Source organism: Nipponia nippon, unplaced genomic scaffold (assembly GCF_047370975.1).
Source record: "Nipponia nippon isolate SJK-2023a ecotype South Korea unplaced genomic scaffold, ASM4737097v1 scaffold_21, whole genome shotgun sequence".
In the NCBI taxonomy this organism is placed as follows: Eukaryota; Metazoa; Chordata; class Aves; order Pelecaniformes; family Threskiornithidae; genus Nipponia; species Nipponia nippon.
In genome coordinates this window covers 3,614,630-3,640,533 of record NW_028262338.1, presented here as the reverse complement: position 1 = coordinate 3,640,533, position 25,904 = coordinate 3,614,630, and the positions used below count along the sequence as shown (strand labels likewise).

The following is a 25,904-nucleotide window of genomic DNA, read 5'->3' as shown; positions in this document are numbered from 1 at the left end:
TGTGACACATTACTATAACAGCATGCTTTTATTTGAAATAAAAGAAAATAAATGAATCCAAAATTACTTTGGGGATAGCTAGCAAATCTTTCCTTTACTTTGAAATAGTCAATTAGCCACCATTCCAATTTTATATCAGACCTGTCATCCTGTACCAGAAAATGTTAGAAGTCAATAGGTGCTTCTGGCTGAAAAGAAGTTACTGGCAAAACTTGCTGTTCTAGAAGATGACACCAAACTGAAAAGGGTAGGATATATCACCAGCTGATTTTGTTCATGATAGGAAAATGTTAAAAAAACAAACACTTGCTGGGATTGTTTCCTGTATTCTGGACCAAGAGGTTGCCTGTAGCAGCAGAGCAGGTAAGATCTCAGTCTGCAGTGTCCTCATTGACTCTGGAGATTTGTCAAGGAGGAGAAAGGAAAAGGGACCACGGGGCTTGCACACAAGGAGCCTCAGGGCTCTGGCTGGGCACTCTGCCCGTGGGGGAGGCTGGGGTGGGAGCCTGCCCTCAAGGGACACGCCAGGCGAGGCACAGTTGGGTGTTCCACTCTCAGGCAATGACGGCTGTGTGCAGACCTGAGGTGCGGTCTTCGTGCATGCACCTGTTTCAAGAATAGTTCCGCAGTCGTAGAGAAGAGCTTGCACGACCATCTGCAGAATGAAAGGCGTAAGCAGAAGGAAAACCTCAGCCAAGACCTACAGGAACCAGGAAACGAGAAGATCAGCTAGGAGAGAATTGAGTAGAAATGTGAAAAGACTGAAAGGGCATTTGAGGAGGCGTGAAGGGAAGTGAAACGCGGCAGGAACTGGAAGTACCATGAGGTTCTGGGGATTGCAAGGGAAAATGGCTAAATGATGCTGAAGGAGAAAATGAAGTGACCTTAAGTTAAGCCGAGAAGGTTAATTCAAAAGTACAGATGTGATGTTTTGGCTGGAAACTGGATATTCTGGCACAGTCGCTGGAATCAGTGCTGTGACAACAAATTTCTGCTGCGAAGAAAACCCTTCTAAATAGAGAATGTCATACCAAAGAAGTACCAACCTCTCTCTTCTCTACTGGAATCAATTTGCAGTACTTGCAGAACTAACTTGCTGGCCAAAGGGGGAAAGTAATAAGTGGCCTATTTGAAGTGTTTAAAAAGCTTGTAATAGTTGCAGCTTTACAGTTCTGCTAATTTATGAGAAAGGATGAGATGGCAGTGGGTGACAGCTCTTCACTTTAAACGTTTCCTATTAAGCGATGCAGCAAAACTATACAGAAGCAGAAACAGCATGTATGATTTAGATCTGTATGTTACGACATCATTTTTATGGCTTTTTTTTTTTGTTTACATTGAAAACTGAAAGTGTGCTTCCCACTTTGGGATTATTTGTTCTCCCAACTATATCAATGCTTCTTCAAACGATGAGACAGCGCAGTATTTCAGATCTAACATTCTTTGTAAATCCTGTCGCTCATTTCACTCACCGAGAATTTATATACTTAGGCTTAGTATATTAGAAATGAAGCTAGGTAGCAACTCCATTTTGAAAAGCCTTATGCCATTTATGCCTTTTACAAGTGAAAAGCTATGTTTTCAGACAAAGGCGCTGTCTTTCAAGGTGGGTTATTTTTGGACTGTCTGACTTGAGATACTTCAGACCTGTATTTCAGAGGCAGTGAGGGCACCCACCCCAAGATGCTTGTTGCTGTGAAAGCTGCACTGCAATGAAGGGCTGTGTTAGCAATGAGGCTTGGTTCCTGCAATTCAGGGAGGAGCTGTATGGGCAGCAAAGCTCTGAGTGTGAATCATGAGACACTGCTCAGTACTGCCGTGATCACAGCCAGTTTGGACAATGGGCAAAACTTCTGTCTTCAGTTGAAAAAGTGTAGGTGCGTGGCTGGGACTGGGGAGAAGGAAAGCCTGCATAACTCACAAGAGAAAAAGGGGGTTCCTGGCTTTAGGTGTTTCTAGAGCTGTGAGGATCAGGGGGGAGTGGAGGAGTTAGATCGAGGATTTAAATGGCTAAGAACCAGCAGCCATTAAATTAAGGGGCTAAACTGAAGGCAATATCAAAGTTAGAATCTAGAAGAACCTAGAAGAAGGAACTCTCCTGTAGGAAGACCTGCTAGAGAAGAGTTTGGTCTGGGAGCTGGAAGGCATCACTGTGCAGAGATCGTGGGGGAACCCCACCATGTGAGGGAACAGAAGGGAAAGCAGGGGACCTGCTGGGGTGGGCGTGGGGAAGCCTGTGTCACCCAGCAGTGAACGGCTCCATAGGTATGGGACAGGAGAATGAAGGCTACGGTGCCCTCAGAAGAGTGTTTGATTTCTGAACCTTGCTAATGAGAGCCTATAGCATTTGTGTGAACACGTGCTGCGTGACACACTGCAAAAGTTGCATAAAATGTAAAACCAGGCTCTCAGAAAGTTAGAAAATATCATAATTAAATTCACTAGCAGAGCTTTAATTTAGTGCTCTGAGCAAATACTTCATAAGCAAACCCATCCTTTCTTCCCAATGCAGTCCTGTTTCTTTTAGTGCACAGCAAGACGTTGTCTCCTTAGCTTTCTAGGACTTTTTACAGAGAAAACAATGTATCTTAACCCTGTCCATGATCAAAAGCATACGGGCTTTTTTTGTCTTGAGATTTTTTTTCGGTTTCTGTTTTTTCATGACATCTTGATGCAGGCACATATCCTTAAAAATCCCAGCTGTGAGCAATTAAAAGCACAGTCTGATAAGGGAGAGCATCAGATGAATTGGAGGATGCAGGGCACATATATATAATATGGCTTTCTTCTAAGATACTATTGATTGTCAGAAATTACTGGTAAAGAAATACAATGCTGCAGCTAAAGGTCTCTGATTTGTATCCAACTCAAATCACAGAAATTACAAATTATTCCATTTAATATGTGTTTGACGGTCTAAATGAGTTTGCACTTCATTTCCAATTTCACTGCTAGATCATTAAGATTACACTAACATCTTTCAATGGTGAAGAGCTTAATTAAATTAAAATATTCCCTCAAATGTCAGTTGCATGCAAACATGAAAATCAATTAATAAATTTTGTTTGTGTCTTTAGGAAGACGTTGTGCATAAAATAATTAATTGGTCCCATGAAAGTCTTGAATTTTTTCTTTAAATATAATTTTGAACAAATTATTAACAAAAATCATGCATGCCTTTTGTGCTTGTATATCATTTGCAATGATTCAACTGACATAATACATAAGCCAGTATAGGTCCTGTGCAGAAACTGCTGAAGTAATTTGTCAGCTTTTATGTATTATAGATATACATTTTAGACATTCAGATAAGTTTTAGCTGAGTTTTAAACTGACCTTAAGATGTCATCAAATGGGCACTCAACACTCCAGTTAGTTCCCCGCTTCTGATGTGATTTAATCAGGCTTGGTTACAAATGCAGGTTGGGACAAGAACCTTCCATTTCCACTGATGCTTTCAGTTCTTCTAGATTAGACCTTCTGGGGACCTTCCTACAAGTACTATTAGATTTAATGCTTTTTCCAACTAATTTGCAATTTAATTGTGGGGTAATAAAATGTTTGTCACCTTTGAAATTTTCTACGTAAAATTCTCCAGTGCATATTACAAAAAATGTAGATGAGTGTCATGTACCAGAGGCAGTGTTTGTTGTGAGGCCTGGTTGTGTGACACTACTCTTAACATAATTTTCAGTAGCTTTTTTACCTTTTATGAAATGTCTTGGTCAAATGTTTCTCTTGGTCTCAACTCTCCTTTAGGGGAAAAAAAAAATAACCAGACCAATCCTACCCTTCTCTGTACAAAGTCAAAGAAAACATGTTGATGCTTTGCCATAAATAAGCTTTCACAACTGTCTTGGAGCTGTGAAGCCATTGACTAGGGAATAGCTGAGGTTCCCAAAATTATACATGAGTCTTTGACAGTCAAAAAAACCCGCTTGCCTTTGATATATCTATATCTATATCTCAATCAACTTTATATATATAACTATATGTATATATAAAGTTGGAGAAATTGTTCCTACATTATCAAAAGATACGTGTTTTCCTAAGATATTCCTACAACTTAAACACGTAGTTAGAGAGATTCTAAGAGATTTTTTAGAAGCCCATAAAGAGACTAAGGTAATTACTTTTCTAACTAAATGCCTCAGTTTCTTAGGATAGTCTCAAACAATTCTAAATATATTACAAGATGTGACCTGTAATTGATAGAGTTAATGTATGTTTTTAAAAATATCAGCAAAGCCTAAACCCAGTCCTTTATTAATGTGGCATTAAACAGAGGGACTGTAGAAATAGGCTTCAGGAGTTTCTGTCCTTCCTGAGCATGCGTGGCAGGAAAACACTGAAATTGCAATAAGGAAACTGTAATTTATAGACCTTCATAGTACCTCAGTCCTTAAAGAACAGTGAAGAAAATAAAAATAAATGAACCTCACTGATCTGGTGTTATTGCACATCTGCCGGTGCTGCTCTGCCCGCTGCTCCCACCTCAGTGCCTCCCCGTCCTCGCTTGACCGCTGACCATTTCAGTGGAGCCAGGTTTGCCCTGCACTGTCCCAAGCCTGAAGTGAGACCTAAATATTAGTTGGAGAGTCCCGATAGGTTTACAAATCTAGATAGTACTAGGCAAATAGTTTTTGACTAGAAAATGGAATAGATGGCTTTTGAAAATCTTAAAGCATTTCATGATGACTTTTAAAGAGCGATTTGGAAATTATGTTTCTCTTAAATCCTTAAAGCACTATTTTTTTAAAAATACAAAAAAAATGCAAACAAAAAAAAACCCAAAACCACTTCTTTTTGATTCAAGACAAAAGTTTTAGTTTAATCCCTAGTGAACTTGGAAGTTTTGCATTTCAGCTGTTAAAATGCAAAACCTGTTCCCTGCTTAGTCCTGATAGTCTCTGCCTGGTTAGTTTACCCACGACTCTCATAGCTTTGCTCTCTCAGAGGCAAAGGGACTTCTGGCGTTTTCGAGGTCCTATAAATTTGGTGGAAATGGACCGTATTCCCTCATACAGAAGTGGCGGGACAAGGCTGGGTGGAGGACACGGCTTATCACTGTGTTGTGTTCTGTCTGAGCACTTCAGGTTTCCCACACACATAACTGGATTTTTTTCCTGTGAGCCAAGATCAAATCATTGAGGAATGGGCATGTAACAGTGAACTCGTTGGTGTCACGAGCGAAGACGTACAGCTACTGACCATGCAGACATTCATCTTGCTGTTGCCACCTTGTGAGAGCAAGCAGAGCAAAGAGGGCTCATGCTGGAAGACCACATGGCATATTTCCAGACAGGGACATCTCTGTTTACTGAAACACCACTTGTCAAAAAAATAGTTTGAAGTGTCATTCTCCACCTGTGCTGCAGGCTTTGCCATTGCACCTACCTTTCATGTCTTTTCTAGTGCCTATTTAAGGCAGCAGCGGAGACTGCCCTGACCTTTCCACTGTTCTGCAGCGTGATGAGCGTTTCCTGCGCTCCCCAATTCACAGTCCTGGCGACGTTTGTGTAAGAAAGATGAGCCAGCTAATTAAAAGAGAATTTTTAAAAGGTTAAGGTCCTGTCTGGGCTGAGGTGGTACATTTCCAGTTGCTGATTCATGAGAAAGACTTGAACAAGACCAGAAGGCATGCCTGATGTCTCCTGGTAGGGGAGAACTCACCGGAAAGGCAAATGCTTGTCTACAGGGATTTTTCTTTTTTTCTTTGAGAGAGAGTCCCATGATAGGAGAGAAGGCCTAACCGCAGTATCCAAATGGGTGTCAGCAACATCAGGAAAGCATTTGTTTCCTTTCCACTGCCGTGGTGAAACCAGGCCAGTAGTATGAAGCACTATCTGTTACTGGAAATAAATTGTTGTTCTGAACATATATGTAAGGAGATTGTTGCCCCTCCTCTTCTCTTTGCTGTTCTTAAATACACCAACTGGGAGAAAAATGGAACACAATACTCTATCAAAAATGGCTGAATTTCTCCGATTGTCGCGGGTTGGCCTTGGCCAGCTGCCCACCCAGCCGCTCTCCCCCTCCTGCTGTTACAGGATTGTTTCTCACATTTTTTTTCCTCACTCCTCGCTCCCGGGCAGCCTTTTGCCCGTTGTTAAATCCGCTTTCCCAGAGGTGCCGCCAGCGTCGCCGAGGGGCTCAGCTGCGCCGGGCGGTGGGACTGCTGCAGAGCCGGCTGGAACCGGCCGGAACCGGCACGGGGCAGTGCCAGCCTCTCCTCACAGCTCCTCACAGAGCCTCCCCTGCAGCCCCGCTGCCAGCGCGGGCACCCAAGGCACTGACAGACATTTTGGTTTCTTTGTGTCCTACTTCGTTCAAAAAGGATTTCTGCTTCATGTCCTGGGAAGAATTCAGTAGAATTCAGAATCCTGGGTAGGATGAAATGAGAAAGGGTGGAAGAGGGAAATCAAACCGCCCTGCGGAGGGAGGAGCTGCCAGCACGCTTGCCCAGGGCCGGCCTGGGGACAGACAGGACGGAGGGGGCCTCGGGAACAAGGTGTCCCCCCCTGGAAGAAACTTGTAAAATACAGTGAAGAAAAGCCTTGATCTAGAAGAAGGTAAGTTGAAGAGGTTTTCAGTTGTTTCTGGATAGCAATGACTCTCCTTATTTTAAAGATAATATAAAGGCTGTTGTATGTCAGGGCTCATCAGAAACTTACATATATAAACATCACATAAAATAATGTGAAACTCATAATGCTGGAAAGAAAATTCAGTTTTGGTTATTTGAAATGAATTCCCAAAATTCCCTATGGAAAAGTTCACTGCCATTTTCCTCAAAACCAATGTACTTTTCAAAACATGTCTTAGTTTTTAACCAAAGGAGTTTTGCTTGAAAAACGTATACTGGGATATCCGTTGTACTGTAATAATTTCTAAATGAGCAATCTATGATTCCACATGAACAAAATCCCCGAACCACGTTTCTGTTTTTGACTTGAGAAAGGATGGGAGGGTTGAGAGCTGCTCAGGTGATGGGATTCAGCTTATGGGGCAACACTTAACACCAATTTATAAACCAAATAAACATGAGGTCAGATGGGATTTCACAACAAGCTACCTGGCTTTCTCTCACTACCAAGTTTTAGATGAAAATACTTGCTCTTCTAACAACATTAACTAACAGAAAATCATGCTATTAAATATGGTAAGACAATATAATTTGATTCAGTTCTTTGTCTCTGAAGGTTATTCCTAATTTTGGGAAGCACATACTGTCAGCATAGACCTGTAAAATACAAGAGACCCTCTCAATTAAAGGTATATTTTACTCTTTTCTCAGTGAAAGCTTGGCTTTCACCCAGATACATTAGGCTTAAATTTTCTTTGATAGTGTGAATAAAACATCTGTTGTTTTTAATGATGATTTGCCACAAGTTCTGGTGCCTGTCATCCCTTCTAATGGTAAAGCAAATTACTCATTATTCCAAGAATTAATTCAAACTTATACTAAAATTGATTCCAGCTATTCATCTTGCCATGATCAGTAATACATGCAGTATTGGTGATGAAATCTGATCCTAAGTGAAGAAAAAAAAGTCTAAAAACCTGGATTCCTGGGTGCTTGTTGAGTCGTGTAAAAGTTGTGTAGCACAAACATAAAAGCTGGGATTTGGAAAGCAGACAAGAAAATTCACCCATGTCAATTCCATGTATTTTAATGAGTTGGTAACTAAACCCTGACTCAGGTTGGCGGGGCAGGCTTTAATCTCTGTGTGTAGAGTACTCAGAGGATTTTTTAGTCACTGCTATAAGCACCATAAATTAATGCTTGTTGGAAGTTTGCTCCTTAGCTGGATTTAATGCAAGACTTCAGCCATTTGGCTGAATTCTTCTTTTAGGTTTGTGAGGTTTGTTTTTCTTTGGTGCTACAGCAAGTACTTTGAAAACTGCAGTACTGTTTGTAAGACCAGTGGGGGAACGTATCAGTTACACGCCTCTGTTATCATTGCCTTGTAGCTGGGGATGGGGAGGCTCATCCCGAAATCTGAAGGAGAAGTGGTCAATATTAGGCATGCTCCAACACCCAACCTGGGAAGTGTACAGTACTGCATTCTCTCCCCTCCTGCTCTGGTTTCCAGACCCAGGGAGTCTGGTAACGTGTTGATGGTTTGACCCAGTGATATTCCTTGGACATTTCAGAAGCAGAAGAAATTATTATTTGTAAATGGCTGTGGGGGCTTTTTTGATACAAGTATCTAAGAAAACCCCTTCATAAATTACTATCACCCAGTACCCAAAGAAACAAGCAGTTTTAGGCAACTTAACACAAGTATTTGTAGCACAGAGAACACACAGATGCCTCTTTTTGGATCCAAGTTTTCTAACAGCCTAATTTGTAAATGAGCTTTCTGTGTATTCACACACTCCTAGTAATTTGGCTCGCAGACCTAAGGAAATGCAGTCATCAAGCTGTGAATAGTTTCCCACACTTTCATGCTTCATTTCCAGGGAAAGAATCATGTCTGAGTGACTTAAGGGGAAAGAGCTGCTGAAGCATATAAATACATCTATAATAAACACTGCTTCTTAGCAGCGAGCCTGTGTCTTGGTGAAATTTTGCTGTGAGCACTACTGGTTTCTGCAGAAAGCAAATCTAAATGTGACATACAAAGGCCTGCAGATAGGAGCAGAGCCTCCTGTGTGGAGTGAAGGTTACACATGAGCAGAGGTGTGGTAAATGTGTGTGCTTGCCGAACGTGACTGAAAATAACAAATGCTAACCTGACTTTCCATCTTGGGGATTTGCAAATGCCATACAAAAATGTCCATATCTGAAAGTCCATATCCAAAATGTCCATATCCATGCACAATTGGATAGGTAGATTCAGCTGCTGTTTAATGACTGCAGCTTTGGGTAGCTGTGGATCTATTAATATAATAATAATACACTGATGTGTCATTATCTGCTGTCATGACCCATTAACACTATGATGTCTTCTCCCCTGCACCCTCTGTACGTCTCCGATTACTTTGTTTCAGGGCTGAACTGTGATAGACAGGAAAGCGTGGGACTGAGGTTGAAAGGAGTTGATGAATTCAGCTGTGGAACTGGCATTAAATTTTTTCTATTGAAATATTTATGCAGCAGAATAGTCAAACTCATTCATAAATTTGACACTGTTAAATAACTAGTTTTAGCCAAAAATAAACTACTGAAGTGACATATAGGCAGCACATTTAATTTGAGCTTATTTTAGAAGTTAAGATAGTTGACGGAATAGCAAGAGTTGAGTCTAGGCAGGTGCTAAGGAAACCACAAGCTAGATTTGTGGAGCCTGAGGAGGAGACTCCTCTCCCAAGAGGCTGGGTCCCTAGTCTGGTTTAGGGGTGAAATTCCTTCATTATGAAGTGAGATTTGAGTGTGCATTCCTCCTTCCCAGGAGAATGTATCTCACTCCAAGAGGTACTCTGGTCCAGATCTCTTCCAGCATCTTTAGTTGGGCCTCATCGTGTAATACAGGTGGCTTTAATATTCACAAAGCCAGAGAGCAACCCTGGTGTCTTGTTAGCAAGAGCACTCTGAGCATAACTTGGGTTTAGAAACCTGAGGAACGGGAAAGCAGTATAAACTTGGCTTTGTGTGTTCTTGATGAACGCCGGGATTCCTGGTCCCCAAACTTTGAAGCCGAATTCCAGGAAAGACTTCACAGCAGTGAATATCCATCGGAGGGAAGTGCCAAATTCCTTGTGTTACAGGATCAGTCCTCTTCTTTGCTTTCCCACCACCCTCCTGCTGCCTACGCAGAGCGTAGCCCCCCTCGGAGGAGCCTGTCTCCCCATGCAATGGAAAGCTTGGCCCACGCTTAGGTTGGGAGTTCCTTTAAGTACCAGCTTACTAAAAACTTAAGCGGCGCTTAAGTGCTTAATCCTGTTCCTTGCCATCACTAAGCTGATATTTAAAAATGCTTTGCATCGGGATTTTGCTGCCATTTGAGCTATTTTGCATGAAAGCCTGTGATTACAGAATGATAATGTTTTGACACAGTGATAAAAGCTCGGAAATTCACCATTAGCGGTGGTGTTTCTCTCTCTCTTGCCTTTACTGCATGACAGCTCTAGTGTAGGCAGTAATTGAGTAGAAATGACAATAGCAATTAACTTATAACCTTCCGCTTCAGTGCACATTTTAGCATTCGTTCAAGGAAAAATGTCCATTAAGAAAGTAAATATTTGTATGTGAGTGATCTGCGATAAAAATTCATACAGCTTGGAGAATCTGCTGTGACTATCAAAATCAATATAAGTATGACTAGGCTTTTCAATTTCCCTTGCAGGTTTTGCCATAAAAAATATCATGAATCCCTTCTCTTTTCTTTCCTAGTTTCATGCCTTCCCTGTTACAGTAATTAGTCAGAAAAATGAAGTTTAGGTAACGTTCTTTATGCAATTATTATCAATTGGTTAAGTAGGCCAATTTGGCATTGATTTTTTCCCCAAGAAGCCATTAAGTTTTTTGTCCATGGTTCATTACTGTTTGTGATTAGCTAGGTGGGAAAAGAAATGGAAAATGCTGATTTATGTTTTATGAATGACAGCTTCCTATTTCTGGCTGTTCCGTATCTGTGGTTTAAAGCCTGGTTTATTAATTAATAAGTAGAATTTCTCTGCATCTTTGATCATGGATACTATCACATAGAATACTGAATATTTAAAAGTAGTTTCCAGTTAATCTCTAGCACATGTGCTGTATCACAAGTCAAAGCATCACCTTACAAGAACTACACCCAGTGATTACACATATAAGATGCTCACTTTCCAGTTTGGAGTGAATGTACTGTGGGTGAAAGTGATAGGTTTAACACTGATTTGAATTGATCAAGTCTCAGGACTATGAAATGTCTCCTAAAATAGCTGCTGAAGAAACTCAAACAAAACTATTTTTAAAAATTATCCATGTTAATAGCTAGGCCTGAAAAGGAATCACCTGGTTTTCTGAAGTCCTGAACCTTTCAGAGATTTGATGGATTTCAGTACCTCTGAAAGTCAAGTTATTTCATTAAAACAACTAATTGACCTACAATTAGGAAAAAAAAATACCCTCAAAACAAACACCCAACCTTCAATGCCAGACATCACCAGCTCCTTCTAGTTTATTGGTGGTTTCTGAGGCCCTGCTTAATATGAAAACTGCTCATGTAGGCATTGGTTTCACATGCCTGTCAGCGTCAGCACTACCAGCTCATGCAGAGCAGGTGAATTTTAAGAGGAATCTCTTTGTGTGATAACAGACAACAACTGTTACCTCCATAAAGTTTTCCTTTTCTGTACTTACGCGTGCACTGCTGAAAGCTTTTGATTCAAGAGAACCTATCTTGCCCTGCTAAAATGAAAAGGTGTTGCGTGTGCACACTAGTAGGAGTCTGGGCTCGAGCAGGCTGCTGCCTGCTGGCTGAGAGGGAGCGGGAAGAGAGGGCAGAGCAGCTCTGCCTGCTGCCCCTGCTCAGGGCCACGGGGGCTCTGCCTGATGGCAAAGCCAAGTCACGGGCAGCACCTGCTTGCAAGGACAGTAGCTGGATGACAAGTGGGCCATTAGGGCCACCTACACTGAGTGCCTGCTCACAGGCTGCCCCACCTCTGATCACCTCCAGCTGCTGCAAGCAGAGCCTTGGTGAGGTGCAGGCTCGTTTGCCAATGAGCAAACCTCCCATAACTCAGCCCACCTGTTTATGGTTTATTTGCAGCTGTTTCCATTAGACTGGTGATATATATTCCAGGTTAATAAATGCATGTGTTGCAGTGAGTGTGTTCTGGGGGGGGTGTATGTATTCCTCTCCTAAATGTTAGAGTTATGTTTACTAATATAATGTTAGTCTTAGTATTGAGATTCATTTGTTATGTAGTATTTCTACTCAAAAAATATGTGTTTGTGTGAAATATGGCCCCTTGTTAGGAGTGGCTCTTGCTGCTAGGTGAGCACCTGAGCTGAGTGCTAGTGCAAGGAAGGCTGGATACCAGGGCAAGAAGAGAAAAGGCTCAAAGGGGTAAGTGCAATGTCTATCCATCCTGGCACCCTTGAATGGCTCGGAGGAATGCTCAGATGCAGTAGAGCTGTTTCAGGTATGTTTGTCTTATTTATTCTCAAGTAAGACCGTTCATTTAGTAGTCTATTTATTTCTCTAGACATCTTCAAGCTAAAGATTTCTATGTGTGAGTTTCAAGTTGAGTGCTTCTGAAACCTTTTTTGTATATTGGTTGTTTTTTACTTGGTTATTTAGTTGTAAATAGACTTGTCAGTTGTTTTAGTCTAGCAAAAATTTTGGGTTGTGTGCCAGGGAGCTTGTGTAGCTGCACAGGTGAATCAGGCTTGCAGAGAGCAGGAATTCTCTGAAGCTGAACTAATTGTGTTGCTTTAGGTTTGATTCCCTGCTAGACCTCAGTATGGCACAGAATCCTGGTGGACTGAGGACGTTGCTTCAGAATAAAGATTGATCGTCTAAGGCTGTGGAGTTATTCTAGACCTGCACGTTTTAAATACCGAGTTCTTGATTCAAGCTATTCTCAGTTCTCGAGGGAGCCAAGAGGGTTTTGAACAACCAGCTTGTAAATATATTGATAATAAGAAATCTATGTTTCCATTGTTTTGTTTTAATGGAGGTAGATGTGCTGTGTCTAGGACTCAGATGTAGTTTATGAGCTGGAGGCCTGGGAGCTTACAGGGGAGAAGAGTGCGGCATGGCTGCACAGGGAGCTTGGCAGAGGCTTTGGAAGCAACAAATATTGGGAGAGGGTGGGATTTCCTGCTCTATTTCACTGTCTTATAAAGTTTTTTTTCCCAATATATGGAAATGCAGATTGAAAGAGGTGATCAGGTTCAAGAAGTTAGACCTGGTTTAAGGCTTCTCGTTACTGTGGATAAAACTGAATTTTGTCATTGTGAGACTACCGTGTTTAGTCAATTGAATTATGTGGGGCCAGTGCGAGTTTGGAGAAGGAGCTCCGTGGGTTCATGGTGACGGAAGAGCTGGGGCATGGAGCACTATTGGTAAAGCACATTCAGGCTTGTTTTTCCCTCTACTTGTTGTGACTTCATGTACCCACATTTGTCCATGTAGCCTTTTACTTCCAGTAAGTTTTCCAAGAAAACTTCTCCTTCCCCTGTGAAATGCAGCAGCCAAAGAAATGAGAGTGTTATTTGCACCCTAACAAAAGCAAACACTTCTATAAAGTAAATGCTGATGGGCATCTAGTCCAGATGTGCTCTTTTGACCTCTCTCTTCCTGAAAGCAATCCTGTTAGCAGCTGAGGAGGGAAGAGGAAATGAGGCTGAGGCCAAGAACAGACGTGGGGAGGTGAGGGGCAGAACTGGCAGAAGCACCATGGAGCAAAGCAGCTCCCGTTCCTCTGCGGAGAACGGACGGGCAGGGAGCAGGAATAGGCTGTCCAGCCAGGGCAAACAGGGCTCCTGGGCCAGCACCGAGTGTCCTGCCCAGCCCTGGGCCACAAGGACAGAGCAAGGATGACAGCTTCAGCTCCGGGCTCTGATGGCAGCTGTTGGCATAGCAGGGAGCTGCAGGATGCTTTCATCCTGGGTAGCCCTCCCAAAATTCCCTTTTCTTGCCCTGCTAGCAGAGTCTGCTACTCTGTCTACAGCTCTGGTGACTGTCTCATCCCATAACTGCCTTTACTTCTGAATGCTCCTCCTTGAGAGGTTGTCACGACTTCACCATTATGGGTCCCTCATACCTGTGAAAAATGACCAGATCTCCCATTTGTGTGTGAATTGTGTAATGATACCCAAAGCAGACATTTCAACACCTGCAATTTTTCCTCCTCTTGAGCCAATATTTTTCCTTGTTCAGAGCTACCTTATTCATCAGCAGCATTTGGCCACTGGTAAAGTGACATGTGGCAGCTCTTTTGCAGTTGATTTAGGACACTTTCACAGTTGATTTTAGGAAATAACACTTCTCTGTAAGATACAGCTTTTTTATGGGAATGTGAACGGCCGGAAAGTAATGATACACTTGGAATGCCACCAGGATACCAGCTGACTGTGGAAAAAATTACCCTCTTGAGAAGAAGTTCAGAGATACCCAAGTTTTCTGCTAGGCTAGAAGAGAAAGTCTTATTTTTCTGCTCAGTTAATGGGGTGAATTGACTGTCCAAGGGATCAGACAAGCACCACAGCTGGTGCAACGCAGGGAGTAGGAGCGTGAGGACAGCTGGTGAGCAGGCAAGGAAGAGGACTGTCCTTCCTGGCAGTGTTTGTTAGTGTATCTGTGAGTCCCACTCAAATACTGCCTGGAACTGAATGGCTTAAAAGCCAGATTTAATCAAATCCACAGTGTGAGATGTGGGAGTGTCTGAACTTGCAAGGAAAAGCCTTTCTGGTTTTCTATAGCACTGGCATAGAGAGAAGTGGATGTATTACCTACCTCTGAGTCTACATCAGCAACTCATTTGTCAAAGAGCAAGGGAGAAAGTGAGTAATGAAAGTTTATGGAGTATATTTTCTTCTCAACGTGCTATTAGCATTAATGGGAAATGCACTCAGAGTGAAGAGAATATGCCCCCTTGTGTGCTTAATGATCGAGCTCCCGGGTCACTGCTAAATCTCATGCGCTTTATGTGCTCCTCTATGCAGTGTTTCTACACTGTAATTTAAAAAGGGGTAAATTATATTGCTGACCTCAGTTAATTGCTGTCAGTGAAGCAGTATCATAGCCAAGAGCAGACTGCATCAAAATGACCTGAGATCCATCTTCCACTTTCTAAAAACAGAGCTACAGAGTATTCCTCGTGTTATTAAAAATATAGTCACTTGGGATGCAGTATTTAGAAAGCAGATAATATTTGGTCAGAAGATCACAGAAGTTAGCTTTGGTGACACTTTCTTCTGAAGGCATAATACTTGGTCACTGCTGTAGAGTTTTAGCAGAAGCAGAATACAAACTCTTCTGGAATTGTCTTTTCCGCACCAAGTGAGGCTTTTTTCCTTTGGCACTAATGTAAATGAAATGAGGAAAGTGGAAGTGACGGGAGGGAGCATGGAAATTATACGGTAGTGCGTACATAGTTCTTTTAATTTTGTTTTAAATTTGGGAAAGCTATAGACCTTAAATATATGTTAGTCCTCCCTGGATCTCACTGGAGAATCGTGGCATATAAAACTAAAGCACAAGTTTGTTACTGGGAGTGAATGCAGAAAGGGGATCCTTCCCCTCTAATTTTCAATGTGAGCCCTGCTAATTCATGTTTAGGGTGATGACATCATTGCCATATAACGCTTAGATTTGGTGACTTCAGAAGAAATTTTGGGAGAGAGCCTTTGCACCAGTTTTCCTGAGGTTTTGGGGGATTTGGGGGGGGGGTTGTTTGTTTGTTTTTAGTATAGAGGGTCTAGTTCACTTGTAGAGATGTGACAAAACTGCTAGAAGGCTGTGCATGGACACAGGGCTGTAGCTTGCAGGTGATCTCTTGCTCAAGGACCTGGTTGTGCTTATTGCAACAAATAAGATGGGGGCGATGGAAATAAACCAAAAGTTGTGATTCTCAGCTTGAAGGGCAAAAGGTTTCCAGGCAGGAGAAGAGCTTGCAAGCAGGGGGAGCCAGTTAGCTGCTCTCTGGAGAAGGGCTGTCAGGCCCTGCTGCCAATGTTGGAGGACACCAGAGTTGAGTTGTTCCTATTTCATTACAGTAGTTGAGGTAATTCCCTATTCCAGTGTTTGTGGGGGAAGATAGGGGAGACCTCTGGTGTAGTGGCATGCAGTGACAAGGTGGCAGCAGGTGTCTGGTGCCGACAGGGCAGCGTGTGTCATGTTAGAAGCCACCTTGTCCTGTTCAAGCTCAACCGAATAACCTCTGAGGAAAGAGAAAAGTGGTGCAGGTCTGCAAGGTTTTCCAAGCTTTGTCCTGTTCCCTAGGGCACTGTTTTCTGGGGGCTGCACATCCAAGCAGAGAGTGTGTTGCTGTGCATGGGATACTGCTCTTCTGCTTCTGGGGCACAAAGCCAGCCTCCTCATTAAAAAGGGAGCCACAACATTTGCATCCTTTTCAGGCAGCGTGTGAGGACCGCAGCCTGTGTTCCCAGCCCTCATGAATACTGAATGGCTTTGCTATTATAATGCAGTGCACCCAAAATGAATTAGTAATGATTAGCAATAAACACTGAGATGAATGTAGTTGAGGTTTGGGTTTGGTTGGTTTTTTTAAGTGATAATTGCTTTTTATGCAAGCACCGGCTCTTTTTCTCCCTCTGAGCACAGAGGAAGGACCTTGCTGTTGTAGCTCTTGGCAGGCCAGGGCTGCCGTAGCCCAGGGGCTGCTTGGTGGGAGAGCTATGGGAGCCTGGCGCTCGGGCGCTGCGGGTGCAGGCAGGTGTGTCGGCGTGTCTGTGCCAGATGGCATGGGGCTCGTGGGCACAAGTGATAATAAAACTCATGCGTGATGTACAACAGGCTCCACTTGGTTATGCACATCCCGTGGTCTTGATCAGCTATTAGAGACTTCTTTAATCATAGGCGGGATCAGGAGAGCCTTTCCAAACACCCAGAATGTGAATCCTTGAATAGCCCTGATGCAGCATGCCGTGGAGCAGGAGGCTGGTGCTGAGGTGGATGAATAGGAGGACTTTCATCAAGTGATTTTGTAGGAGCTGCTATAAGTCTTCTCCCCTTCCCTTGAGCACAGAAGGAAGAGTTTGTTGTTCTGTACCACCACCAGCAGCTCCCATGGCTCTGCCCTCTGGAAAGAGAAGGCAATCATTTAAGAAAAAAGTGTGTGTGTAAACTCTCAAATTAACACTTGTTAAACCACTGCTGATTCATGATAATTGAAGTGTTACTGAAATTTTAAAAAAAATGGGAAACTTGGTTCTATTTCACTTACACCAACTGTTAAAATGGTGTATGTCTAAATGTGTGTCTGTGTTTATCCTTCCTTCCTCTGCTTTGTTTCTCTTGCTTCAAGTTTGTCTAAAATATTGTTGTTTTCAAATAATTAAACCTCAACATCTGCATCCAGACAAAGTTTGAGTAAATTTCACACTTTGCACTGTATGTATCTATCAGAATTACTGGCTAAGACAAGCTCCGGCTATTGCCATTCATACTCTCATAAATCTTAGATTTCCTGGATACCTTGATTTATTTTAGTGGCTTTCTGATGAGCTACAGGAAAACAAGCTTGTAAATGGAAAAAGGTAACCTTACTGTGATTTGCATATCCTAATCTAATCAAAGCTTTTGATAAATTTCTGAGGTGCTCAGGTATGATAGACCTCTCCACCCTAAGCTCTTAAATGATGTTTGTACAACCTCTGTTCTAAAATAAGCCTGACACTTTATTGTGTGGATTCAGAGCAAGAATGGTTCCTCAGTACTGCTAACAGACCCTCCTTCAGTGTTTGGCCCTGGTCAGAGAATGGAGACTATCGCTTTGTGTCACTAGAAAAATCAGGACTAAATCAGACATGCATATTCACAAATTTTTGTGAGACTGCAGATACGTTAAAATATGCCGTGTTTGCAGTAGAAGTAACATAATGCTGCAGAACAGATGTGTTTTGAATAAACTGGATGACTTAGAACATCGTTTGAAACTTTATTCTGAGATTTTACATCTGGTCTAAAAACTTAATTATTCTATAAACTCCTGGGCATTTGGGCTTTTATCAGGAAAAAAGATAACTCTGGATATCTAGAAAGCTGCTAATTGGAGTAATTTTTAGCTACCTTGCCTCTACTGAATGAAATGTTAATAAGCTAGTTCCTGTGAATCTGTCATATATAAAGTTGCCTAATTGCTTGCATTGTATGCTACAGAGATCACGTCTTCAACCTGGAAATGGACCTTGACTGCAGTTTTTCTCCTGCTGAAAATACAATGAACGGTGCTTACGGTAGCCAATGGGGCAGTGGAGGAGCTCTGTTCCAGGAGGGGACCTGGAGGGGAGCGCTTGGTATTGCCCTTGGGGACAGAGCTGGAGAAATCCCCTGGGAAAGCTGGAGGTGGCCCATCCCCACTTTCCCTGCCTGCCACTGTTAGCATGTCACCCATGAATAGCAAAACGGGTATCCTTGATGGAGAGAAAGGCTCATTGGAAAGAGCGGATGGTTACAGAAAGCCTTATGAAAGGAGCTGCTGCATGGGACTGACCCCGGCTCGGCCAAAGCTGTGATGAGTTTGGAGCATGTCCTGGTGGAGCTGTTGGTGGATTTGGGTTATAGGGGCCACGTCACTTGGTTATAATGGTAGTGAGCACAGTTAATGCTGGGCTGCAGTACAGCCAGTGCTGGTAGTTACAACCCCTGTTAGCTCGGGCCATGCACGGAGCCCTAGTGCAGAGCGTGCCTTGGAGGGCAAATCCAGTCCATGCTTTCAAAGCATTTAAATCTGCATTCTTGTAGTTGCTTCTTACAGGGACCATGGAAGAAGGTTTCATCGTTTTGAATTTGCTTTCAAGTAGGTCTCCATTCAGCAGATCAAAAGAAGAATTCCTGGGGAAATGTTAGCATACAGACAGAGGCTTCAGCCTGTAAAACTGAAAGCAGGGAAGTGTAAAAGGTGATAAGGGACATGGGCTGCCATGATAAAATACAGTCCACAGGAATAAATGTTGTCTGTTAAAATCTCCTCTCTGAAGTGGGAGGAGAGGAGTAGAGTTTTTGGAGAGACAGAGGAGAGGTGAGGACTGAAAATCAGCAAATGGGCATTGTATTTGTTCTTTGTAACTTCTTTTTCTGAAAGATTGACATTTTCTTGGTTAGGAAGACTTCCTTGTGTCTTGTTGGAGGGAAGGGGGAAAAAATATTCTTTAAAGATAAAGGAACTTCATAAACACACACAAATGTGTGCCTCGGAATGTGTAAAACAGGTGGTATGCAGATAACTGGCAGAAACATTGCATAATGGTATGTGAATATACAGCGTAGAGAATTATTGTATGGAAGACAGAAGAGGTGTGTGATCTTAGTGCCTATGTGGTGTGCTAAAGAGGATGTATATATGGTTTGGTTTTTTTTTTTTGAAGTGAGAGGCTTAACTAAATAAGGGCACTTAAAATTGAGGGCAAAGGCATTGAATTGGCCCCAAACGCACTGAATTTCATTGGTTCTGGTAGACAGAATGTTCACTTTTGCTGGCTCGGGGCCTGGGATAAAATGTTCATTTGCCTTTGTAGAGGACTTTAATGCCTTAAATAGTGGTGTTATTTTTGGAACTGAGAGGGGTTTTAACTTGCACTGCAGAAATAACGTGTCCTGGATTAGTTTCATGAGCTCTTGCCCAGAAGCATGACAGAACGGACCTACGTGTTTTCCTCCTTGATGCTGCCCAAGGGCCAGCTCAAGTCTTTGGGCCTGTGGTGGGTGTAGGTCAAGCCTGGGCTCAGCCTGTGTCCCAAATGCTGTTCAGATGGGACCAACCCTGGCACAGGGCTAGAGGGTTACCAGCCCAGCAGCCGATGGGGCAGGAGCTGGGGACTGCCAGGAGAGCATTGCCTCTGGAGGAAGTACTCATCTGAAAGACGTCCAGTTTCTCCTCTTTGGTGCTTATTTACAAGCCTAACTTTTGTTGTAGTTATCTCTTAAATCACTGTAAAGAAACCAGTATTTTAGGAGTGTCTATTGTTATCCAGGAACCTGATGAAATGCCATTCTTGACAAAAATGTCTCTTTACCTTTTTGTTACTTAAGATTCTTGCAGCATCTAGCTACTTTTAAAAAAATCCAAAGGCTAATCGTCATGGCATTTGCCAGCAAAAGTGCTCAGGATTTATTCCCCTCCCCACTCCTTTTTTTCCCAAATTTATATGTGTTTTGGTTTTGTTGCTCGGTTCATTATGATTTTGTTCTAGAGTCACATTTTACGTGTTCTAATAGAGAAATTAGCAATTTCATTCACTCAGCAAGGTGCTTCAGTTATTAGAGCCCCTGGCAAGTTTAAACAACTTTAGATGGTTTAGGTGGTCAGGTGAGAGTATTTGCCACTTCTTGTCTTCAGAGTGCTTTACAATCATTAACTGATTATTCATGGTTTATTCTGTGAATATCCAGATGGATCTCTGAGTTGTCTGTATTAAATTATGTTTACAAGATCATGCAAATTGGAAGGAACTACATGATTTCACTCATAAAGAAATTAATGATTTCTTAATTAACTGTTTAATAGAAACAAAGCATCTAGATGTTGCAGAGAACAGCTGATTGGAAAAACTCTCCTTAATGCATCATCTTTACAAAAATCTGTGTTGTACCAGGGATAGGAAGCAGGGCTGCAAAAGCCGCTCTATAAATCAGCAGGCTACTCTGAGCAGCAGTACTGAAGGTCTGTTTGTTTATTCTGTTCACAAAGAATATAGCAGGGATATAAAGGCAGGGGAGCAAAGCATATAAACTGAGTTATAAACTTAGTTGGACGGTCATCTCTTGTGAAAGTAAACAATATATTGTTTAGAAAAAAATGTGTGGTAAAAATAGATTTATTTTCTTAAATATTTTCTTAATCCCCCAGAATCGATTGTTTTTGTAAAATTAGCTAGGTATTATGTAAGACTGAGGAATTTGAGTAGAATAAGAGAAAGTCCTTGCTCTGTTTCTGCCTCTGCTTAAAATCTTTCATTGTCCCTCTTCTCTAGAATATCCATGCCTTGTCTTTATTACGTTTCCTAACAGGTAGAGTTGTAATATGCTTTGTGATCTCTGCCTTATAGTGAGTCATTTAACTTTTTTTTTTACTGCAGCTGAAATGGCAATACAGCTGATAGATACATTTCCAGAAAGAAAAGAGAGTCTTAATTAGTGATGGCCAAACTGAGCTGATTAATTTAGATTGAAATAGCAGTGAAGATGGAATGACTTGGAGTTTTACTGGGTTTCTCAGCTTCAGTGACTGCTACTCGGATCCCTCTGGCATTCTGCTTTCCTCCTTGTGCAATGCACTGAAATAGTTAAAAGTGAATTGTACACATTTTGTTCAGCCCAGCAGTCTGGCGGTTCAGAAGATAAGAAGTGCTTCTCGGCATGAATGAATTGTGAAATGTATTTGAGAATGAAGCTTTTGAAGAGAATTTACATCAAAAAAACCCCCCAAACTTCCATTTTAAAATACATCACAGTTTATTCCTGCAGAGAAGTAAGTCTTATCTTTTGAATTTCAGACTGTTGTACTGAACGAAGTTTTTTAAGGATGTTTTAATGGCAGTTGACATTTGAACCTTCCCCTACAACTGTGGGGGGAAAAAAATCCGCTATTCTTGGGTTTTCCTTGCTGCGGGTATAATACCCCTTGAATATTCTTAGGCCAAATGCCCTCTCAGATTTATACGAAGTTTTGGCTCTTAGATGGTTGATCTGAGCAAAATCAGGAAAGCTTTCCTGCACATGGCATTGCAAACATTGCAGCAGAGTTATCTCCAAGCGAATTTCTTTCTTGGTTACACAAAGTGTGATAAATTCTCCTGAACATCCAGAGATGAGTGTAACAGTAGAATCACTTTTCTAGCCAAGATGCATACAACACAAACAATGTAGGTAGATGGCTCGCTACTGCCTGTATGTGTTTGCATGAGTTCCTGAAAAGTATTTGTTCCAGTAAGTGTGTAAAATAACTTATAGCAGGAAATTGAGTGAAATTCTGCTATGGTATAAGCAAGTATAACCAAGAAGAGTTTCCTAGAAGCATTTGTTTCCTGTTCTTAGATGTCAGTTTTAGTATTTAAAGAGACTGATTGAGTTCAGCTGACATCAGGAGCACAAAATGCAAGTTGTCAGGTCTGGTAACTTTCACAAGCACTAGTGCCATTTAACTATAATAGAAAATTAAATAATTCCGCTTTCACGAACATCCAGTAGAGCTCTTCTGAATGTACTGTGGTCCACATGCATTTTCAGGAATCCTTGAAAAAATAACCATTTTGTGGATTACATTTTGCATCTATCTATGTGTGTGCAAAAGAACAACCATACTGGAGCTTTCCTCATTAAATTCTTGCAAGTGCTCAAAGGGTAGATGCCAGCGTCACCTCACACCTCCTTGCACTGCAGACCTATATTCCTTCTTGAACTAAAGATCTATCAAGCAGGTTGCAGATTTATTTCAGCTCTAGAATAGCCAGAAGAATGGAGGTACTGTTAGGAGGAAGCACTATCCTAACCTATGGAAGGACAAATCTTTTGCAGAGCTTAATCCCATGATGTCCATCACTGTGCTCTCATTTCTCAAATCTTACTGTGCTCATAACACTCGCCATCTGTCTCCACCTCTGAAGAACATCTTAAAGCCACATTTCAGCCTGCTTCCATTATTTTTTTTTAAATTATCATTCTCTAATGGATATAAAACACGTGTGACAACCAGCTGAAGATAGTGCCTGTATCTGTACTGGTGTTAAAAAGAGGAACAAAGTCCATAAGGGAAAGGACTACCTTCATTAGATCTGGTATAAGTGGGGAAAAAATTGGGATAAACTTTCTAAACTTGGAATGACTTCTGTCCCTCACTTCATCCTGGGGGAACAGCACAGCCAGTACCAGCTAGCAGGGTGCAGGCTGCTCCCAGGCTCCGTGGACTGGGACCCTCTGCCTAGGAAATGGCTGTGCTGGTTTACAGCTGCTGACTCTTGCAGCTTCTGCTGTCGCTGTTTAAAGCTTCTGCAGGTCCAGTGCACGGTGCCTGGGAGATGTGAGCAATGCATTGACCTACACTTACCCGTGCTCACCTGAAGCAAGTGCCCAGCAGAACCATGCAGCTCTCACCGTGCATCCAGGTTTGCAGACATCAGCATGCCGTCCCCCCATATCACAGTGCTAGCGCTGCACACAGCCTGTGTGGGTCCAGGCTACAAAGCAGTGACCGGTACTGGGAGTGCTGTGCTGTAAATAAGGATTTGTGTGTTAGATACGCAGGAAATGTTTTCAGAGTGGTGATTTCTCAGGGCTGACAGAGTTGGAAGGGATTAGGATGTCTGTCAGGGAGTGAAATGTTGAGCTGCTCTCAACATTCTGCTGAAGAGGTAGATGTCATTGAAAAGAGATTTATGTATTTCTGGGAGGGGGTGAGGAAGAAGAGGAAACAGCTGGGTATTTTGTATGTGGGTTTACTTTTCTTATCTGGGAAGGAACAGGTAGCCTGCCTGAGCAGCCTCTGCTTTTAATTTCTGCAGCCCTGGCACAAGGGGCAGGTGGGAGGAGAGGAGGAGGGGGAGCTTGGGAAGCCAGGCTCGCTGCTGCTCCCACCCAGAGGGATGCCATGGGGTGCAAATAGGGTCAGTCCTTACCCACCGTGGTGGTACCTTGCTGCCAGCTGCTCCCTTGAGTCCCATTGGCGACGGAGGCAGCAGGCCCCAGTTGTCTGCCTCCGTGGGTAACTGCCAGCTTGACCGATTCCTAACTTAACATTTTTACTTTTGCAATGTGGAGCACCTCCCGAAGCATATTTGCAAGGCCGGGAAGGCTGCACCTGTTATTTACTAGCTCAACCACAAGCCATACCAGAACACGTTCTGCATGCATCAATGCTTGTTACATATCGTACAGGATGAGAGTAGCAAATCTTAATTGTGGTCTTCAGGTGGTGGAAAGGCTTCGCTCTGGAATACCAATTTAGTTGATCACTGTCTACCAAATGCCATTTCTAAGGGCTGTGATGAACATGCGTGCACAGAGCCAGGCTCATCAGTTGCTAAGTATTAGTTGATGGTCATGCACTGGGTGGTCCATGTGAATTGCTATTTTCCTGTTGGTACAGCAGCTGATGAAAAAACCTGTGTGATGTAGCCATGGAGTATCAGAAAGGCTGTGAAGGAAAACACAGTTTGAGTTTTCAGTGACTGAAGAAGGGAAGGAAAGTGACCAAATCCCATGTGTGTTCTGTGCAGCAGGGGAGGGAGCCAGGATTTCAGTGACCTGACGGCTGTCTTAAAATCTGTCCTAGACTTGCTTTACCAATCTAGTGAATATGGAATCTTTTTATGAAAGGGCTGCATCTGAATGAAGGTAGCCAAAGCCTCTTCCCCATATAATGTAACAGATTGCTCAGAGACAGCAGATGTATAAATCTTGTGATGGGCACTGCAGAGCAGGGCTGGCGCAGGTGGCGGCTGTGGATGGAGGCACAGCACAGACGTGATGTTCTGCCTACGCTGAAGATAAATGAAAGATCTTTAATCTCTAGAGCTTTCACTTCTGTTTTCTCTTAGCAGTTCACATGCCTTCTCTTTTCCCTCAAAAGATGCAAGTTCCTTCGTTCAATGTATGTTTTGTACAAACTTGATCAGAAGGCAAATCAAAGCTTATTCTATTTGTAGAAATGGATGGAAACATTTAGAAATCTCAATTCAGCTGTTCCCAGAAGTACCAAACAACCTAATAATTTAAACTGTCTCATTTCAGTGCCATCAAATAATTCAGTATTCAAATTAATCATAGACCTCAGGAAAATCAATAATACAATGCTGCATGAAATAAAGCATGGATTCAGTTCAACTGAGCCTACTCATTTCTAGTGTGTTCTGATTCAGCAAATCATTAACATGCAATCAGCTTGCTTGATAATGCATATTTGTTTTCATTCTGTGGGAAGCGATAGCTCAGCAACCTGATACCATAGTGTGGGATTTTCAGGATTTGGGTCTCCAAATCCTTTTGTTCAAGGATGTCTTAGGCTGTTTCATCTCACAGTTGTTGGATACTAGTTCCAAAAAGACATGAAGTAGAGGCTAACTCCTGATGCTATGGTGTGGGATGACTGCAACTTTCCTTTGGGTTTGAGGGAAGTGCACAGTAGCCTGCATTTGAACAGCTGGAACTAAGAGCCTCTCTCACTGTGGGTTTCAGAGTCTTTTTGAAGATTAAGGAATAAATTAGAGACCTTGTGTTCCTTTTAAAACTTCTTCCAAGTGTCAGTCTTTCGCCTTTGCAATGTGAGGTTAATGTATTGCCCAGGGAGGTTGGTCACAGCAATGCATTGATGACAAAGGTGTAATACCTGTGCCCTCGCAGAGGGACTGATGTCCTGCTATGTCCTTGCTAGGTTTTTCCTTTATCATGTAGATGATAAAGAACTGCAGAAGGAGGCTCTAAATTCAGGTCTGCAGGTCCAAGATCTGCAACTGATAGCCGAGACCTGCTGAGAGAAACTGAAAGTTCCCGTTCCACCAACTTGAGGCTGGAGCTATGGATATTTATCCATTAAAAAATCAAGAGTAGATCAGCTTTATGATGTGAAGGGTCAGAAAAGAGATGTCACTTGAACAGTGTCTTCAGAGTTTCATTCTAGTGTCTGTGACCATAGTAGCTAGTACTTATTATATTAAAGCAGTACTCTACTTTTTATTATACTCTTCTTTTCACACCTGCTGGGCATTATTGCATCTTGGTTCATTTAGGGGTTTTGTGGCTTTCTTGTGGCAAAGTGAAGTCCATTTTCATTTAGTGAAGGTTTTAGCAAAATTTCTGTACAGTGTGAAGATCAGTCCAAGAGTAATGTTTTGCATTGTTAAGTGGTTGTCAGAATCTGTTTGAGCTGCTTGGGAACACACGTGACATGTCGAATGTTGCTTGTGAGATAAGTAGGCAAACTGGGAGTAAAACCTGTATCTAATATCTAGATATTTGGATCGGTCTGTCTTTTCTCATTTTGTCTCTGATTTCTTGTTCCCTCAGCAAAAATAGAACTGAACCCTTTCAATCCGATCCAGAAATCTAGTTAGCACTATGTATTGGGTTTCCATGGCAAGGTTTTGATAGCAGGGGGCTACAGGGGTGGCTTCTGGGAAAAGCTGCCAGAAGCTTCCCCTATGTCCAACAGAGCCAATGCCAGCCGGCTCCAAGATGAACCCGCTGCTGGCCAAGGCCGAGCCCATCAGCTACCTCCCAGGTGGTAGCGCCTCTGGGATGACAGATTTAAGAAGGGGAAAAGCTGCTGCACAAGAGCAAGGAGAGGAGTGA

The 25,904-nt window shown here is 42.4% G+C and overlaps 1 protein-coding gene across 10 annotated transcripts in view; it reads left to right on the top strand.

The window, feature by feature from the left end:
- KCNIP1 (potassium voltage-gated channel interacting protein 1) overlaps positions 1-25,904 on the top strand; it is a 482,303-nt gene that overhangs the window by 363,675 nt on the left and 92,724 nt on the right. The window contains exon 1 of one of the 10 annotated variants that reach the window (XM_087760145.1): positions 6,416-6,572. The exons of 7 other annotated variants lie outside the window; for them this stretch is intronic. Coding sequence is in view for 1 of the 3 variants with exons in the window: in XM_087760140.1 (XP_087616266.1) it covers positions 12,009-12,075 (67 nt within the window). In the remaining 2 variants the exon portion in view is untranslated. Of the gene's footprint in view, positions 1-6,415; positions 6,573-11,769; positions 12,076-25,904 lie in introns of those variants that run through there. 2 more of the 10 variants (XM_087760142.1, XM_087760140.1) reach the window with 2 other exon arrangements.